Source organism: Nestor notabilis, unplaced genomic scaffold, assembly GCF_000696875.1.
Source record: "Nestor notabilis isolate BGI_N333 unplaced genomic scaffold, ASM69687v1 scaffold6521, whole genome shotgun sequence".
In the NCBI taxonomy this organism is placed as follows: domain Eukaryota; kingdom Metazoa; phylum Chordata; class Aves; order Psittaciformes; family Psittacidae; genus Nestor; species Nestor notabilis.
The window spans coordinates 6,819-25,581 of record NW_009913296.1 but is presented as its reverse complement, the minus strand read 5'-3'; the positions used below and the strand labels follow the sequence as shown (position 1 = coordinate 25,581).

Genomic DNA, 18,763 nt, shown 5'->3' with positions numbered 1-18,763 from the left:
CTGCTGAACTTGGTGGGACTGAAAAAGTCTTACTTCCACACATGCACAGCACGTATAAAACACCCTGTTTCAGGTAAGTGCTTCCTGCCCACCACACAGCTATCTTTGACATCTATAAAGAGAAAGCCAACCACCTACCTATGGGAAAGAGAACATTGCTCCCCATTAATATCTTAGGTCACCGAGGTTACCACTCCAGTGAAGCTCCTTTGCTGAAGAGCTGCACTTTCTTCCTGAGCTCAACTATAATTTTGAAAGAGGCTTTTAAAACTCCAGTACACCCAAACCAGCAAAGCTGTGCACTGCGATTCAGGAGTCCCATTACAGACAAGGGACACAACTGCACATTACCTTAATCTCAGATATGCAAACTCAGATCATGTCTTTTAATGAAGTGTACCTTAAATTCAGTAGCAACATCAGGTCTACTATTCCTGCCAGTTATGAGCGACCTAGTGGCAGCCATCATACTAATGTAAAAAGAAAATAAATGAGTGAGCCACGTCACTGGCCATCTGTCCTTCCTCGAAATGCTGTGTATGAACTAGCACTGTCAGCAGAGCTGTAACTGTAACACATTCGACTGCATTGGCATGGCACTAACTACAATAAAGACACTACAACTGGCTCAGAAATCCAGCTGAAGAGAACTAACCACTCATTTCCAATACTATCAATAATTTAAAGGCTAAATGTGCAGCACAGCACTTCCCACCTAGCTATTTCATTTTCATCTTTACACATCCTCTTATGAAAGCTCCCCTTTCCTCCTAGTCCACTCAAGCACACCTCCCCATGAAGCACCAGTATAACCTGAAAGCGATATCCCTTAACTGAAGTCGTATTACCCCAGCAAGACCAAGCATCCAGTTTGATTTAGCAACTGTACCTAACAGAGAGGACTTCGTTCTGTAAGAGGTATGGATTCTTACTAAGCCAACAATAGTCCATCTTCATAAAGATAATGTTGGAGGGTAAGTTCCCAAAACCAGAAGCTGAACTGGGACTCTGAACAGGAAATACAGGAGATGGGGTCATGAACAATGAACATACTCATGTTCTTTATGCTGCATGGAACTCATTTTCATCCAACTAAATGTGCTACATCAAAACCACTACACACAGAGAAGACCCCTTGGGCCAGAAATGATTCAAGCAACATATGCTAGATTACTGCACAGGGGTGGAATCCACCTATGGAAAACATGATGAAGACGCTTCTCTCCTTAGCCAGACACAGAATCACAGAATGGTTTGGGTTGGAAGGGACCTTAAAGATCACCTAGTTCCAACCCCCTGCCATGGGCAGGGACACCTTCCACTAGACCAGGTTGCTCCAAGCCCCGTCCAGCCTGTCCTTGACCACTGCCAGGGATGGGGCAGCCACAGCTTCTCTGGGCAACCTTTGCCAGTGGCTCACTGCCCTCACAGTAAAGAATTTCTTCCTAATATCTAACCTAAATCTACATCCTAGTCCTGAGCCTCTTACACAGGCATCTGCATTAATAGGCACAATTCATCTCTGAAGCCTTTTTCAGGAAGGCCAGACTGAAGCACTGAATTCTGGTCCTCAAGGGGTCTGTTGGCAAAAATAATCTCCCTGCAGCCCATACTGAAGCAATGAATGCTCCAGAACAGATGCCCAGCCAGTGTGGGCTGTGGCCTAGCATCTCTGAAGCCAAGGGATCAGTGCCAGGTCACGTCAGCGAAGGTGCTGCTCCTCCGACTGCAGCAAGGCTACTGAAAGCTATAGGAATAATTTGCCCCAGGACAGATTTGGAGGAACTCTGGTGGGCCCAGTCTGCCACACAAATACTCACAGGCTTCAATCGGGAACAGGATTTTGCTTAATATATTTGGAAAACCAAACAGCCTACTGTTTTCTGGTCTCCAGAATTAAGAGATGCCACCTGGTTAAAAGTTTAGGGAGAGAAACAATTTTTAAGCTTGGGCAATTCATTAGAAATACTGCATAGCAAAATCTGAAGGATGCACACTCCTTAAAAAAGGAAAGTCATATTTTCTGTTAAAGCCATTAAAAGCCACTGGTAAATTTAACAGATGACACTTTACTCTTCTCCTTGGGAAGAAGCCTTCCAAATCCTCTCACAGTTGCAACTAACAGGAAGGAGGATGGGGGGAGAAAAATCTAGCTGGTGATCCACCACCACTTTCACGTCCCCTTTCCCTTAGCAGAAGCGTTCATTTGGATTGCAATCCGTGCTCTCTGCCACACTATTTTATCTCTCTGTTTCTCAAGCATTTAATTTGATTTCTGCTTGCAAGTTGTATGCTGCTTTTCATTGTGTTCCTAAAACGGCAATAGTTTTTTTTCCTCCAAAGGCTGCTTTGCAACTTAGTGCTTTCTCTCACATTAGCAAATGGTGGAAATTTCCACTGACGCACTGTTGATAACTGAAGGAGAAGGGGGGGATGGGAGGATGAGCTGTTACAGCATATCTTTATGACTCCTCGCAGAATAGGTATTTTATCTGAGGGTACAGGACTGCAGTAATTGGGGACAATGCAAGTTTTTAAAAACCACCACCACTCTTCGATGTTAACAAGCAATGATTGCCTTCCTGTGCCAAAAAAAGAGAGAAGGAAAAGAGGGCCAGCGTAAGAAATATTATTTCTTCTTTAAAGAAAGGGAAGAAACTAACGGCTGCTAAAGCAATAACCAAACACAATTGACAATACAAGCCCTGAGGGGATCTGGAACCTCTTCCCCCCCAAATATACACATTTAAATTGGCTGTCACGAGGCCATGGGGTTTTTTTAACCCACCCTCAATGAGGCATGCAGCAACCTTCATTTCAGGCAGTGATCTGTGACCCAATACACAATGCTGTAGCTACAGTTTGTATAGTAAACAAAACCAAATCCCAGTAAGACTTACAGATAGGGAAAAATACAGGAATGCAGGAGGGAAACCACCTTGTTCTTGCAAGCAAAAATGCAAAAGCATTTAGGTTCTCTAGGAGTCAGCCAAGTCATCAGGCGAGAAATGCAGGAAAATTCCACTGATTGACTACGAGACCACAGTTATTTTTGTCATCCTGCTTAACTGTAAATAGAAGGATGATTTAAATACAGGAGAGCTGAGTGAAACATACTAAAACAATGCATTAAATGGAAGAAGAAAAAAAAAAAAAAAAAACCAAAAAACACCCAAAAACCCCCCAACATGATATATGATCTCAAACAAAGGAGGATGTGTCTTTGCAGATGAGAGAGAAGGAGAAAAGAGAGGGGAAAAGGCCAGGTTTCATTTATCCTTTTAAACATATTCAACCCAGAAATTGTTTGAACCAAGTCCTAAGGATACCCAAACATTTTGCTTTCAAATGGACACTCTAGGACTTCAAACAACTCTGAAAAGCACCTAGATTAATACTCACTTTGAAATCCTCCTAGAATATGGCTCTGTCAGTCTGGGGAGCAGAGGGAAAAGCACACATACAGTGGACTTGCAAGAGCATGTGTGGTCCCATGGTTGTGCCCAAAACACATCTGTATGCTTGAATTTTCCTTTACATAGTGGCAATAAGTGTATGTAAACTTCCCGAGTGGGGAAGTGGAAGATACAAAGGAAAGAAAGTGTTCTGATGAACAGGTAGAGGTGAAGCATTGAACAGGGAAACAGGAAACCGTCTGGGGGAAAGCAAGCTGCAGCACTCATGTGAGAGCACCTGGACTTCCGTTCTCAGAAGGTAATCCTATATAAACAAAGTTTTTTTGCTACCTGAAAGATCACTTCCATCTTTAGAACCACTGTGTTGCTCTGAAGAGAGGTAGTTCACTTTTCTACTCAACTCTTGTGGTAGCTACCCGTCCCCAGCAGGGCAGGCAGGCAAGTTCATGCTCAGAAAGATTATCATTTTGTAGCTGGAAGGACTAGTACACGTTACTTTTAGCTTTTAGAAAATGCATACAGACTAATTGGAAGTCCCTTGAAAATCACAAGGGCCGCAAAGTACCTGATCAAGACCAAAAGCTGGCGCCTTAGAAACTAGACCATGCCACAGCAATTACGCAATGAACAAGTACTTCGGGGAAAAATACATTTTACAGTCCACAGCCTTCAGAAATTCCATTTGCCAAATTCTATACGTAGATGACTGTTATTAAGCTAATTAAATAACGGAAAGGCATTTTGCAGCGTTGCAAGAAATAAAAACAGTTACACTGCAAAAGAGAAACCAGCCTGACCTATTCTGTGTATCTGAAAAGTCATGCTTCACTGGGCTGCATTTGAAAAACTGTTATGAGCAGGACTGAAGTTACACAGCAAGTATTAATTCTGCTCATGTCACTTCTCTGCCCTCTGTATAATTTACAGCTTAAAAAAAAAAACCAAAATGGTGACTGATAGCCACTCCACCAAGCCCACTATTTGGGACTGGCCATCACAATCAGTGTGCTTACACAAGGATGCTAACAGAATTCAGTGCATCGGAGAATGACACTGGTACCTCAACAGCACATGTTATTGCACAGTGCCATTCCTTCTGAAAAGCACCAGAATTGCAAGTTGCATTCCCACAGGTAAGGTGAAGGGGAAAAAAAGACATTTCATGGCTCTGATACTTGAGGCACATCCACGCTTACGTGTATGTGCATGTAGGCAACAGCATTTGAAGGAAAAGTAATGATTCAACTCATCAATGAAGAAAGCCCCATCTAGTGGAAGAAGACAATCAATTTAGCAGAAAATACTACAAATGTGCATAATACTCAAGTATTCAAACTAGTTTTGTTCGCATCCAAGTGCATTACAGACCCTGAACTCATTTTTTGCTGAAACAGATCAAGATGTTCTAAAATCTGAATAGAAATAATACAGGTTGTGCATTAGCTATAAATTTAGTTTGCTGTTATTAAGAAAGGAAAGCTTGCAACCCCTTTCATCTGTTTTTCTTTCCTCCTCTTTGGTCTTCAGCAGCCATGGAAATCATCAAAAGAGTCTAACCTGAGTGGAGCTAAACATGTCAGTACATTTATCTGCCAAATGAAGTCCCTTATGCAATAGTTTGTATTTTACTAGGGGGTGGGAAGAAGAGAAGGGTTGTTAAAACTTGTAAACACTCCAGAAAACAGTTCTGATGGGTAACTATTATTTTACTCTTACAAAGTCAATAAAATCACATCCAGACCACGTGGATTATTGGAAGGCACTTCAGCATCTTTTGTCTCCACACTATTTGGCCACAAGCTGCTTGTTTAAAAATACGTTGCGTGAGTATAGTAGCTCAGCTACTTTACGGTAAGAGGAGAAGTTTGAACTTGCAACGTAATTTACATAGATACATTTCCACAATATCCACATGTCTTAACACCATGCTCAATTGCTGAACTACTCCTATTGTAATTAGCTATTCCACTGAGGCACCAAGAAATTAGTTGTGCCCGCTTCTCCTGAGCACATGTTTTGGCAAAGCAACGTTATGTCACACACAACATAACGAAGGCAAAACATAAGCTGGTCTCACAGGAGGACCAACTGCTTTAGACCCTAAACTACCACTGCAAGACCGGGACAGTCCCCAAGCCTTCCTCATCATAGCAGAGGGGAAGTTGGTACTGAAGTTCAGTGCTCCCAGCTCCTGGGGAGCAATTGCAGCACTGGAAGACCTGGAAGCCAAGTTAAGATCACACTGCATCCTTGGGAAAGGACCTCTTCACCTTGACATTTTCCCTTATGACACAAACAATTCCACAGCAGAATTGAAGTGGCAGCCTGGATTTCTGACTGCTAATCCCATTAGGTGCTACCAGTGTACATCCAGTGCTCCTCAGTGGACACTGGCAATCACCAGGGTCCCTGCACACCTCCTACAGAAAATTCCCCATGCACAAGCTTCCAAAATACAATTTGTCATGAACAAAAGTAAGACCCGAGTTTGCTATTTCGGAGAACAAGTGGGCTGATGAGATAACTGGGAGTGAACAGCAAAACAAAAAGACGAAGAGACAAGCAAGCAAATAACAAAAGAAAATTGCCATCTTTTCAAAATCAAATCTGAAAGGAGAAAAAAACCCACAAGGCAATGAAAAACTGGCAAATAGAACATGGAAATTGTTATGAATAATCAGAATTACACACAGTTTAGCTGGAGAATTCACAAATAAAGGAAGTAAAATAATGGTGTGGGGAGAAAGGTCTAAAAACATCACTGTATTACAGGTAGATGTAATAGGGGAAAGCACACACACATACAAAACAAAATAGAAGGGAAAGGCCACAGTGCTCTATTGATTTACAAAACTGCACTTAATCTGAGCACTGCCCAGGCTGATGTATATCAGCCTTTCTACAAGAGAGATAACAAAAATAACAATGGAAGCAACGTTTGGGGGAGGGGTGGAATAAAATCACTTACAACAAATCTCTAGGGCATAGACTCCTGGTCTGCAAAAAGTGATAGTCATTACCTTTTCAAAGGAGTCTCTGAACCTTATTTCTTTAAAGAGCTGTTTTGTAGCCACCCTTGTACATCTCCCTTGAAGTAAAAATATCCGACATACCAACCGCGTCCCCCAAACCACCCTCTTTATCTGATGCCCTGAAGCATGAAGTGTCACAAGCATATGATTAAGGCATAGCCTGGCAAGGCCAAAGAAAACAGGTATGCCACAAAGTGCAAACCCACAGACTGTGCTACTGAGATCTATCATTTTACAACCAGTTGCCATGTTCTCCACTTTAGCACTGACCAAATATGCGCAGTGGCTCTGCAATGTCATCACACAGCTCTGGTCTGGACCCTTTATTTGAAAGCTGCTTTGAGGGATTCAGTGCTTCTGTATTGTCCAAAACAGCAAACAAATCCAGAGTTTAACATTCCTTGAATTCAAACACCAGTCCACACCTTATTTAAATCAGTTGACTTTTGTTTGTTCCAGAAATAAGCGCCTCCCAGTGCAAGTAATACAATATTTAAAAAAAAGAAATGCACAGTGCTAAAAGCAATTTAAAAACAACTCATTAAAAATGATAAACAAGTAGTGGCAAGTGAAACAAATAGTTGGCACAAGTCTAAAGCCCAGTAGGAAAAATGTTGGTAATCCTTATTTACATTCTCCCACTCTTTTTTCAGAAAGACACTGCCCATGGACAAGTTACTCAGTCTTAATGCCTCAACTAAAATTACATACCTAGCCTACACTGGAAACAATGTGTCCTTGTCATATTTTATTCATCTATAAGGTGAAAAGTATTTGTTACAATTTTTAAATCGCACTTTTAAATACTTTAAAAATGAAATATTAATGTTCTGCAATACCATAAATGCGAATTAGTAGCTAATTCAACTTCAGTCTAGTATCAATAAGCCAGTGATTTAAAAGTTTGAATACTCAGATATATCCACACACTTTCTGAAACATACTATTTTCATAACCAGTTAAATGCAAAAGCTGTCAATACTGGGTCCCCCCCCCCAAAAAAAAAAGTGTGTTTTCTGCCAAAAGAGAGGCATTGAAAAGAAACAAGCCAGTTACACATATGATCTGAGGTCTTCAAAGGTGCCTGGAGAGTAACCCTGCTCACTCCAGTGACAACTGTGGACCACAGTCCCCTATGGCAAGCTTTGAAAAATCTCAGCTTTACAGATCGATTCGCAGTAGAATTCTCATTCTTTGTAAAGCCTCCTTGATATTCTTAAATTTGTAACATGCCTGTAATGCAGTATACCTGAGACAGATGATGCTGAAGCTCTACACAACTCAGAGGAAGAAGCACTTTATTAAGGAGGCAACAATCCTCCCTACTGACTTATGAATATGTATTTTCCAGTTTAATTCTTAATTGTTCACCAAAACCACCACCAGAACCAGGCTAAGTCCAGCAGTAGCTTTGCTGTGCACATCACATTTGTGTGTCCTTTTGGTGTCACTCAGTTTTATGATATGCTGTATATAAAGACTTGAACTGCAGTTAAAAATTGAATCAACTTAATGAAGAAGCGCTGTTCTCCTGGGAGAAGGATTGACTACAGACAGTTGACCTGTGAATAGCTGGTGTTGCCCTGCTGGTGGCCCCTAATTTGAGGTTAAGAGACAGCTTGGGTAGCACCAGGAGTTTTATAAGGGAGCAAAGCTATGCTGGTGAGGAAGGTTGCTTTGCTCTTTGTTTTGTTTTTCACTCAAACACCCCACCCAGGTGGGGGAATTCCATGCCATCCTGAGTGACAGGAAGACTGCTCGTGCAGAAGTCACTAGGACAGGGGCTGTCTCTAACAGGCATGCTATTAAGCCGTGACCCATGCTATGACTATTGTATTGCACTAATTTTCATACCATTTGTTGCTACAGCTCTTGACTTCCACTTACTTCTATATACTTCACCAGACAGGAGGTCCAAGGAAGCAACAGATTCAGTGTACATCTTAAATGTCCACCCATCTACATACTATTGGAAAATAAACTCTGCTAAGAATCACAAAACTTTAAAAAAAAGGCAAACAGAAATATTACAAGCTTTTGAAAGATTTAACACTCTCCACCCCAGACACACAGTATCGTTTGAACTCTCACAGAAGTCCTTTAAGTTACTTCAGAAAAAGCCCAGACTAAGGAAAAGGTGCCACGCTCTGTACTACTTACTACACCACTCTACACTACCTTGCTAAGAAAGGGAACACAGGCAGAATTAAAAATTGTCTGTGAAGGAGAAAATACCTCAGGATTTCCCAGTAAATACAGGTGTGTATTAATCTCAGTGAGGCATCTTGAAAACCCTTTTATTTTTTATTATTTTTAACTTTGTCCTCTTAAAAAGAATTATTACTTTTTACAGATGCTGTAAAGTTTAACCAGCTAATTTTATAAGGTGGATCAAGAACTGACTTTTCACTCCCTGTTCCTAGGTTACGTTTAATATCCTGATTAACTTACTCTCCAGACCATATAAAATATTGGCTGCTACATGAGGAATCCACCATACCTGTACACTGAACTGCCATCTCCCTAGCAATATCAGAATACGATTCTCCCACACCGCCAGGTACTGAAACTGCCTGCTGCTTCCCCTTGTTATATCCCATGTCTCCTTGAATTTTCTCACACAAAGCAATGTTTTCCTATAGTAATAACTTCTCTCAAACACTTTTCTTGCTCAAGAAACCAAGCAATTTAGGGGAGGGAACTGTCATATTCAAACCCAGGGCAAGCAGAATGACTGCTAAATATTTAGAGACACTTAAACTGGGAGGTGGAGGAGGAACAGCAATGGCAACATTAACCTGATGGCTTCCTGCCCGTGTTTCAAGACATGATAGCAATTATTTGCTGGTAAACCCTTGCCTCATTCAGAACACAGGACACATCTGCTCTGAGAACTCTGAAAATTAGAGAGATAGCCTACAGATCGTCCTACTTACTAAGTACGTAATCTGCTACAGTAAGTGAGTTAAGCTAGTTTACATGTCTGAAAGATGCCCTGGAGAAATGGCTTCTATTAATCTCTGCTACACAGTTCTTGTGATGCTGGTTACTGTCTTCTCCTGAAGTGGTTTCCTTGTTGAAGAACCTAAGACCTGACCTGCAGCACTGCCACCCAAGCCAAGTGGACATCCAAAGTGGTGAAAGGTTAGAGTGCTAAGTACTCTAGGGATAAAAAAATTCTAGAAGCTAAAACTCCCAACTTCAGCATCCAAAATTAGCGGAACTTAGTCTTCTGCCTTAGCTCTCCGCTTGTACAAGGAGAGTAACACCTGCTCCTTGTTCTGCTGAAGCCATCAGAAAAGACTATTGTTTATAAAAGGCTTCTACTCCAACAGAAGGATAAGGTAATTAGTAACTGTCTTGAGACAAGGCTTTGATTAGCTCCTGTGTGCAGGCAACAAGACTTCAGCCTAAAATGCAAAACTCGCAGGATTAAGCCATGTTTTGAAGGATACCCTGGAGCAGGAGCACAGAACAGTCACTACCACATGCCATTGCTTTCAGCTAAGCAATAGGCACATGGTGGAAATTTCCTCCCCTGCCCTTTCTGTCAGTCTGCTTTAACTGGGAGCTGTCACCACTCCCACTCCACAGGAAAACGAAGAGGTCCTCAGAAGAGGGAGTAAAACCATGAGTCACCCCCCCAGGGAGATGATCCAAGAAGGGCTTCACAAAAGGTGCACCTCTGGAGTCACCTCACCTTTCCTAGTGCCAAATGCTCCTCAAGGAAGATGGTAGGTAGGTTGGCCAAGCACCCAAGATTAAGCACAGCTGCATTACAGGGATTAGGAGGAGCGCATCGCTAATTGTTATTTTGATTACTGCAGGCGGCCCCAGCGCAGCACGGGTTGCTTAGCAACATTTCTCAGTCCTTGCGAGAGCCAGCATCCCAGAGCCAGCATCCATTTCGGAGGTAGCCTTAGGAGCAACAACACACTGGCATAAGCAAGCAGGGAATGAGATCCACAGCACCTTCCTCCTGCACTGGAGGGGAAGCCTGGCATCCGAGATGCCAAATCTCAGTTTCATTTACATTTATTGTACTTCCAATAAACAACATCCTCAACAAAAAACGTATCAGAAACACAAGCAAGTTTTACAGGGTGCACATGGTAATTAACATTTATTTAGTTCAGAAGTATTAAAGAATCAATCCTGCCAATTACCAACCAGCAGATTAAGTACGACTTCTATCAGTAAACAGCCCAACTAGCTTGGAAAATAATTACGTAAAAATGACATAACAGAACAACATTGTGTACTTGGGGGAAGTAGCTCTGAAGGCCTGGACTCAGGCTACTTGTAACATGACGACTAAACACTAACAAAAAGCCGACACCACACAGAATAAAAGACACAAAACACTTGAAGCAGAACACACACACACAGAGATACTGCCACACACCACCATACCAAGATCACACGCATTACAAGCACACTCCCAAAAAGCACAAGGAAGACCAAACAATGAGAGTTATTTATGTACATTTTAAAAGAGCACTTAAAGGGCTTTTAGGAAAAAGGCATTGTGCATACCCTCCTCTTCTGTGGCGCTCCTTGTGCTTGGAGATTCTGTAAGGTAGAGACCTTTCTCCCAGGTTTTCTAGGTTCCTCACAACGGCTCCTCTCTCCATAAGAGCCTCAACAGTGCGCTTCAGCACAGCTGCAGTCTCAGGCTTTAAAAGAAAAAAGAAAGTGGGAAATGTACATAAATCTGATTATTCTTATTATGTGATTAAAAGGACACCTGTACTTGCATGGCACAGTGCTGGAAGAGATTATTCTGTAACCTGGGAGGGCAAAGTGGAAGCAGAAGGCAACATCCTCCTAAAGAAGAAAGTTTTTAAGAACAAACAGCCAATTCTTCTGTGAATTACGGCAACAGGAAAGTTTCCAACAATTCGAAGTCAAAGTTTCCCAACAACAACAGGAAAAATGAAATAGTTAATGGATTTAACTTACCTGGTTATCACTTCCGCTGACACCGGCACAGGTGTAAGTAAATATATATGGCAAAGAGCAATTATGAATTGGCAACAGTTTTAAGGTCCCTGGACCATCTGTGCTCATTAACACTGTTCACCACAACAGCAGTGAACAGTGTGGAGGGAATACCAACCCTCGGCTTGCTACAGAGACAACAGTTAGCACTCTATTCATTTTACATTGTCCTTTCAACTGCACGTGTGTAATAGATATTTGGACCCATTGCTAAATCACTGCACATCTCATTACTTTTGCCTAGCTGACATCCAAGCCTTTTTAAAACTTAAGGAACTGACGTGCAGTAATTAGTCTATCATGCAGAGATTTCACTCCTTAGAAAAACAAGTTTGAGGGACAGGCAGCCAAAAAACAGTAGGTAAAACAGATGCAATGTTTTCTTGCTCACTGCATATCAGGGCTCTTTAGAGCGCTGAATCATTTTGGTAATGACACTCGACAGTATCTATGAAAATGTTAATAAAGTATGAATTAGAATGTTTTGAAGACAACAGCAAACTTACACACTCTTAGCAACAGGAAGTATTTTAAGAAACAGGTCTCCTACAGAGAAAGGAAGCTAAATGGATGTCCAGCTGAACACAAATCAAACTCTATAGCCTTCTTCTGTGTTCCTTGCAACATTTCATATCAAGATACATTCCCAAGTCTACTTGTCCAGAGAGATGTCAAAGGCTGTAAAGGGAAAAGTAATTAAAGAGCTGATTTTCAGCTTTTTTCAGATTTTATTTTATTAAATCAGACCACCATAATAATTTCACTTCCCTTCTCGGCCACAAGAAAACTTGTGTAAGTCTTCAATTGCTTTATACATAGGATGACTGAAAGTTAAGTTTCCTAATTCTAAAGCAGAGATCTACAACTTGACTAAGAAAAAAAGGTTATTTAATGTCCAGATCTCATAATGGAAATCTCTGGAAAAAGATGGTACCAGAATCTCACAACATACAGTGCAGCCCATGCTCCAGCACGTGAAATTTCTCTTTCATTTTTCTGAGGATACAATAGGATATGAAAGAGCCTCTAAATACAGAATAGAGATGTTCAACACATGACTCTCTGCAAACATTGACTGCTCTTTGAAAGACCTGAAGTACAGAGAGACTGAAACCTTTTCTTGTTTCCATGGGCTAACTGCCCTGCGGCACTCAAGAGCCAATCATGGGATCGCACCTACTGCTCCTCACTATCAATCAGAAATTTTATCCCCCTCTCTTTAGCTGCACAAACTGTGTGGAAAATAGATCTCCAAAAAAAGAGCCTAAACAGTTACAAAATCAGAAAAATGCCTGGACATTTCCTCCCCCCCCAATGTATGTTTAGATTGTGTTACAAAACAATTACAGTGACCAGACAAATATGTTTACACATCAAGAAATGTTGCTACATTCTTCAGTGCATTAAAGCTATTGTTATTGTTTCTCACTACAACTAAAGGTATCTCTTGTCACAGTGTGAAAAGCTAAGATGAAGGGATTATATAAATCGTATTTCAGTTCAAACTCAGGAATAACACTATTTTGCAACTGACCTAGGATTGCTGCCTCCTTATCACTTATTAGATTTTCAAGTAAGCACCTTTCATGCTTAGGATTTCCTTTCCCAAAACATGTGCAGAACCAATTTGGTATTCTTACAATTCTTTTTGCCTTCTTGCCACAAAGTAAGACATTCCCACAAATGTTACAGGAGTCTCAATTTCTGAGACTTCCAAAACTCATTAGAGCTCACCTGGAACAAAACCAGCATGTTCAAAACTTACAAAGGAGACTGACAGATGGACAGGCAGACTGCAACTATACAGCCTTTTGCTAGAAAAATAGTGTAAAACCAATTCTGTAAAATCATGCAGGCACTTGCATGCCAATGCTCCAGCTGATGATGCTGACCAAGTTAATATTCTTTCCTCCTTTTAAATCTCTCCTCTCAAATACCTCTGCATACTAGATGCAAATAATAGAGAGTATCCAATCAACAAAAGAATTTTCTTCATCTAAGACTTGAATTCTTAGTCTTCTCCATACCCTCATATTTTGCATTACTTTTCATCCTCCAATATGTCTGACAACTACCACCAGGCACTTACATACAGTCCCCTCTCTCTCTACAAACCGAAGTAGAAGGACTAGCAAATACTATCAGAGAAGAACTGGGAAGCAGCAGCTATGGTATGTTACTCCCTTGGTACTCTGAGCAATACTCAAGGAGTGGGAAGGATGACTGAAATCTGTTGGCTGAGCCAACAAGACTGAAGGTGAGGAACAGAATCAAGAAAAGCCATGTAAGGAGATCTACTTGCTGGCATTATTATCAGGATACTACTTGGAGAGAGCATAGGACAGAATCTCTTACTCTGCATCACACCCACATGTTTTTTTGCTATAGTGGAAAATGTTCTTTCAAACTTTTGATATTGGAGAAACATCAGTAACAGCCAGAGGAAGATATTACTTGACCATGTCCTCCACACTCCACAAATGCCAAAACACAAGGTGAGAGAAGGGAACAGAGGCCTTTTCTTAAGACTTTCCCCCCTGAAGAATTTCTACCCATGCTCCTTATGGCTGTTTTAGCTTGACTTTCATGGAACAAAGGCAAGAGATGCTGGCCCAAGCTCTAGAGAGGTTTTATGCTGCTTCCATCAATGCAGGATCTCAGTACTCAAACATGTATGAATCAGAAGCTACTGATGAGACCCCCTCATTCCTTTTGAAGCAGCAGCTTCACATAGACAAGGCAAACACTAGGGTAACAGAGCTGCTGGTGATATCCATAGTTTAACATTGTAAGAATCACTACAGAAATCTGGTTTCAAGAAAGAAGATGAAAACAAGAACAACTGAGTTTGTGAAGCAGACACCAAGGTACACAGTACTAACTAGAAAGTTTTTCCTTTAAAACAAGAATCTGGCATAGACCATTAGGATTTTACTTACCCACATTAGTAAGGGAAATGAGCAATTTTAGAGAGAAAGGGCAGCTAACCTACCAGCTTTGATGTTTTGTGCACTGCAGCACACCTGTAGTGCGTCCAACCCCAGACTTGAAAATACGATCTTGGAAAGCAATAGGATCTGCCATTCTTCTCCCACTGTGCCTGCTGTGTGCAGTTAGGTTAGAGAAGCCTCCATGGTGCTCAGACAATTATCCCAGGAGAAATTTGTCAGGTCAATGAATAAAAATACCATTGACTGTTGTTACTTTTCTCCCACTTGCACAAAAAATGCTGACCCATAAACAGAGCTCTGTTCAAAAGAGGTCTTAATTGACCGAGACCTTCAGACAAACAGCTCTATGTCCAGCGGTGGAGTTGTCTGACACACCCTTCTTAACAACCATGCAGATTTAAGTTAAAGGTTATTGGGTGAACTTACTCCTCTACATCCCTCATAGCCTCAAATGACACACAAGCTTTTTGTCTCTTTTCTACATGCCAACAGATCAGCACATTCCCCGAGTGGCTGCATGTCCAACATGATGTGCAGTTTCTAAAGACAACGAAGCCTAAGATCAAGTCCCATGTATTTAAAAAACAAAACAAAACAAAAAGAACAAGAAAAGAAAGCCACAGATTTCTACATTAAGGACTGCAAAATATTACGTGTTTTTGCAACCTCCCCACTTGTGGCCATACTTTGAAAACATAAACTAATTGTTGGTTTTGAAAGCTTGTCACTGTACTCCCTCTCATTCTTCCTCTCCAAAAAAGATAGTGGTTTATCATAGCTTTCCTAAAGCCATCCACCAAACTATATATAGGCTAGCCTTTGCTAACCGTAATATCCACAGACACAGGTTCCTTGGTTTGCCTCAGAGCCAGACCAGTTGAGGACATAGGAAATGGTATTGCCTGGCTCCAACCCAGGAGCCACAACATTTTTTTCCTGAACAGCCAGCACTAATTCCAGTACCACAGATGTGGGAGAGAAAAGGAGAAAATGGAAGCCAGTGCCAGGACATGCATGCCGGAGAGCAGGAAGCGCTAGCAAGAGCGCGTAAGCCCTGGTATGTAATTCTAGCTCTGGTTCCCCCTCTTGCGTGCATAGTCAAGCCAAGCTCTTTCAACTGGCTTCACCCTTAGTGAACTTGGTGAACTTTGCTAGTGAACTTGGTTCACTATCATTCGGCTACAGTTACCTTGTCTTAGAAAGGTACAGCCCTACGGACCTGACAGCTGTGGAAGGAAGAGGAACGAGGTCTTTGCACACTGTCTACGGGCTCTTCCTTGGAAAACTGCCCCTGGAAGAAGTAACTGAAGGAGTGCTGTCTATACATCAAAATTCCTCGCTTTTCTACCCCCACATTTTTTAAACTTACAGCTACCCAGAAGCAACATGTTAACTAGCATGTCAGCCCTGTATCTGCCGGGCAAAACAATCACAACAGAGGTATGTCACATACATACTTTCTGTGTATTGCTGCCTTTCTCCATGGATGAGGATCACGGCAGCCACATATACCCCGTGGCTGCTCTGCCAGGGAGACCCCACACAGCTGCTGCTGATGCCACAGGAACAGCGCACATTGAGATCATCAGGCACCTTTCCACCAAGAGTCCAGTTCAGTTTATTTAAAACTCCACTACTCCTATCAATTATACATATCCCCAAGCATCACACAAATGAGAGTTGAACACCATGCCCTAAGCACTTCCTCCACACCCTCTGGCTCTCCTCTACTCACCAGTCTTTCAGCTTAGCATAATCATCATCCAACAGAACAGAAAGCTGTTTAACGCAGAGCCTTCTTCATCTCCGACTGTGCACGTGGAAATGGACGGGGTGCACCAACAATTACCTCCTACAATCAAAACCATGAACGCACGGTAATAACCAGCAAGTGCTGCAACACAGTATCAACAACTTTTTTTTTAGGGGAAGTTATATACCACTAGCATGAGTAAAAACTATAGCATGGTTTTTCAGTCACACAGAACCCACATGGCAACCAGCAAGTGTACTAAAAATGGGGGAACAGAAAAAGTATGTGGACTACTATGATGGCAACAGACAACGGCTCATCAACCAGCTTAGAAACAGACCAGAAACGTGGCAAGGGCTTGAAATAAAGCTTTTGTAATGCTTATGTCTCTGAAAAAACAAGGAGCCACCCATCCAATCCTAAAGGGAAGGACAAAGCTGTGGCTGGAACTAGAGCCATGTGAAAGGACTGTGTGTCACTGCTCAATTTTCCATCTCGTTAGCTGGCCAGAGGGACCTCAAGAGAGGACAGAAAATCAGGCAAAGGGATAGAAAAAACAGAACTGGCTAAAAAAATGTCTTCTGAAGCCACCAAAGCTCCCCCAAAAAGAGTTGAGAGAGAAAAGGAAGGAGACACCAAATACTTAGTTTTAGGGCTAGGACTGTACTCAAGTTCTTCTAGCCACTTATTCAGTTCAACAGGAAGCATTTAAGGTCAGTGGGCATATCTCCTTAAATTAGAAAGAAATCCATCATAATTAGCTTGATTACCCCTTCAATGTAGTAATAGTAGGATAAAATTATGTCTTTTTTTAGTTGTTAAACAGTTACAAAAGGTTGTTCTGAGATTATTTGCTGAGGTCGAAATCAAAAAACGCAAAATCTATGTTTAAAAGAAAGCTGCAATTCAAAAGCAGCAAAACTGGGGGGAGGAAGAGAGGAAAAAACCAACTTCTTGATCCTACCGAATAATAAATTTAATACATAATAAAACACTAGAAACGTATTAGTGAAAACTATTTTAAAAACCCCACACATACATTCGTGAACTAGCCAAGACCAACACTGGCATAAGAAAGATAAAGAGCTTTGCAACGAGAAACAAGGAGAAGCTGGAAAGAGGCATGCAGTTGTCACACCCTGGTTTAGTACACAAGAATACACAGCAAACAGATGAAAGAATAATCAGCATGAATGGATAGCAAAGAAAAAATCAGTGCTAATATTAATAAAAACCACAGCCAGGCATACAACGCAGCTAGTGGCAGGGCTGTTCTTTATCTGCCTTGAGAACAAACTTGAACTTCTGGTGCAAGATGCAAAGCTGCAATTACTATAAAAGCAAGAACAACACAGAACCGCAGTCCTAAGTGGGGTACAACCACTGAAGGATACGTTCTATTCAGAAAAGATCAAAACAAAGATTAAAGCAGTAGGATCAAGCAAGGAAAAGAAGATATGGGAACCATGCTGTACCCCTGTGAAAAAGAGCCTGCATGTGACAGATGAGCGCAATCAGGATGCCCGGAAACTGAGCAACAAAAGTGTGAGGACTCTGGACACCTGCCTGGAAGTTCAGACACAGACAAGAGTGGGGAGGGATCAGTCTAAGAAAAGCTGGATATAGGGCAGCACTAGGCAGGAACAGAGGTTTCCCAATATAGAATAAGGAAGAAGTGGGAGAAAGCCAGGTGCTGCTCAATGTGATAACTGTTTTGCATTTCCATCAAAGACTGATTGAAACAAAAAGGCATGATACTATTATAGAAACAGATTTGGCAAATAGCAAGAAAGTTATAACAGGCAAGTCACTAAAAATAAGTTTGGGGGAGAGAACAAAATTGACTCAGTCTGAAGTGAAAATAACACCCCATCCTGAAAAACAATCTTTAATTAGCTTTTTAACTAGGTATAAGCCAAGGAACTAGCAACTTCACCTGATGTGAATATGAAGCCCAGGGACTTGGATGCAGAAGCAGCAGCAACTTTTAAAGTCAAAGTAATGCTAGTATCTCTTCTGTTCCAAAATCAACCTTTTTTCAAAGAATCTAAATTCCACAATATAATTTTTTAAGAAAAAAAAATTTAAACTCATTATTTAAGATCAAAGAAAATTATTAAAGAAACTGAACTGAAAATCAAGCAATACAAGTACCCTCTAAATACCAAGCTACAGTTAGATTAACTCAGTCTCAACACTGAACTTAGCTGAATTTAACTTATTTTAGAGTTGATATTCTTGATAATTTCTAAAAAGAACTCTAGAAGGTGTCTTGTAAGTCTGAAGTAAATGGCAACCAAATCCTCCATGATTCAGGGCCATTTCAAGGTTTTATTACTAGAAAAATTTATTGTAACAGTTGGCCACAACTTCAGAATCAATTAAACACCTTTCTTAAGACTCCATTGAGAAACTTACCCTCCTCATCTCAACCACAATAAATTCTATTATTGACTTCAATGCAACACTCCTGGTCAGCTGAAGTCTACTTATCAGAAGCTTCCTAAGGCCAAGCTTATCAGACACTATAAGTAAGTTGTGTGTCCCCCAAGCCTTTCAGATGTGAATTCATTTTATCAGGTTTCATTAAGCCTAAATAATCAAGGGGGG

General features: G+C 41.2%; 1 protein-coding gene across 1 annotated transcript in view; it reads right to left on the bottom strand.

The window, feature by feature from the left end:
* Positions 1–11,124, bottom strand: part of MRPS6 (mitochondrial ribosomal protein S6) — a gene marked incomplete at its 5' end in the record, with an annotated part of 12,113 nt that extends 989 nt beyond the window's left edge. Inside the window, one exon of the mRNA XM_010023139.1 lies at positions 10,985–11,124. Coding sequence (XP_010021441.1) covers positions 10,985–11,124 — 140 coding nt within the window. The remainder of the gene's footprint in view (positions 1–10,984) is intronic.
* Positions 11,125–18,763: the final 7,639 nt, after the last annotated feature.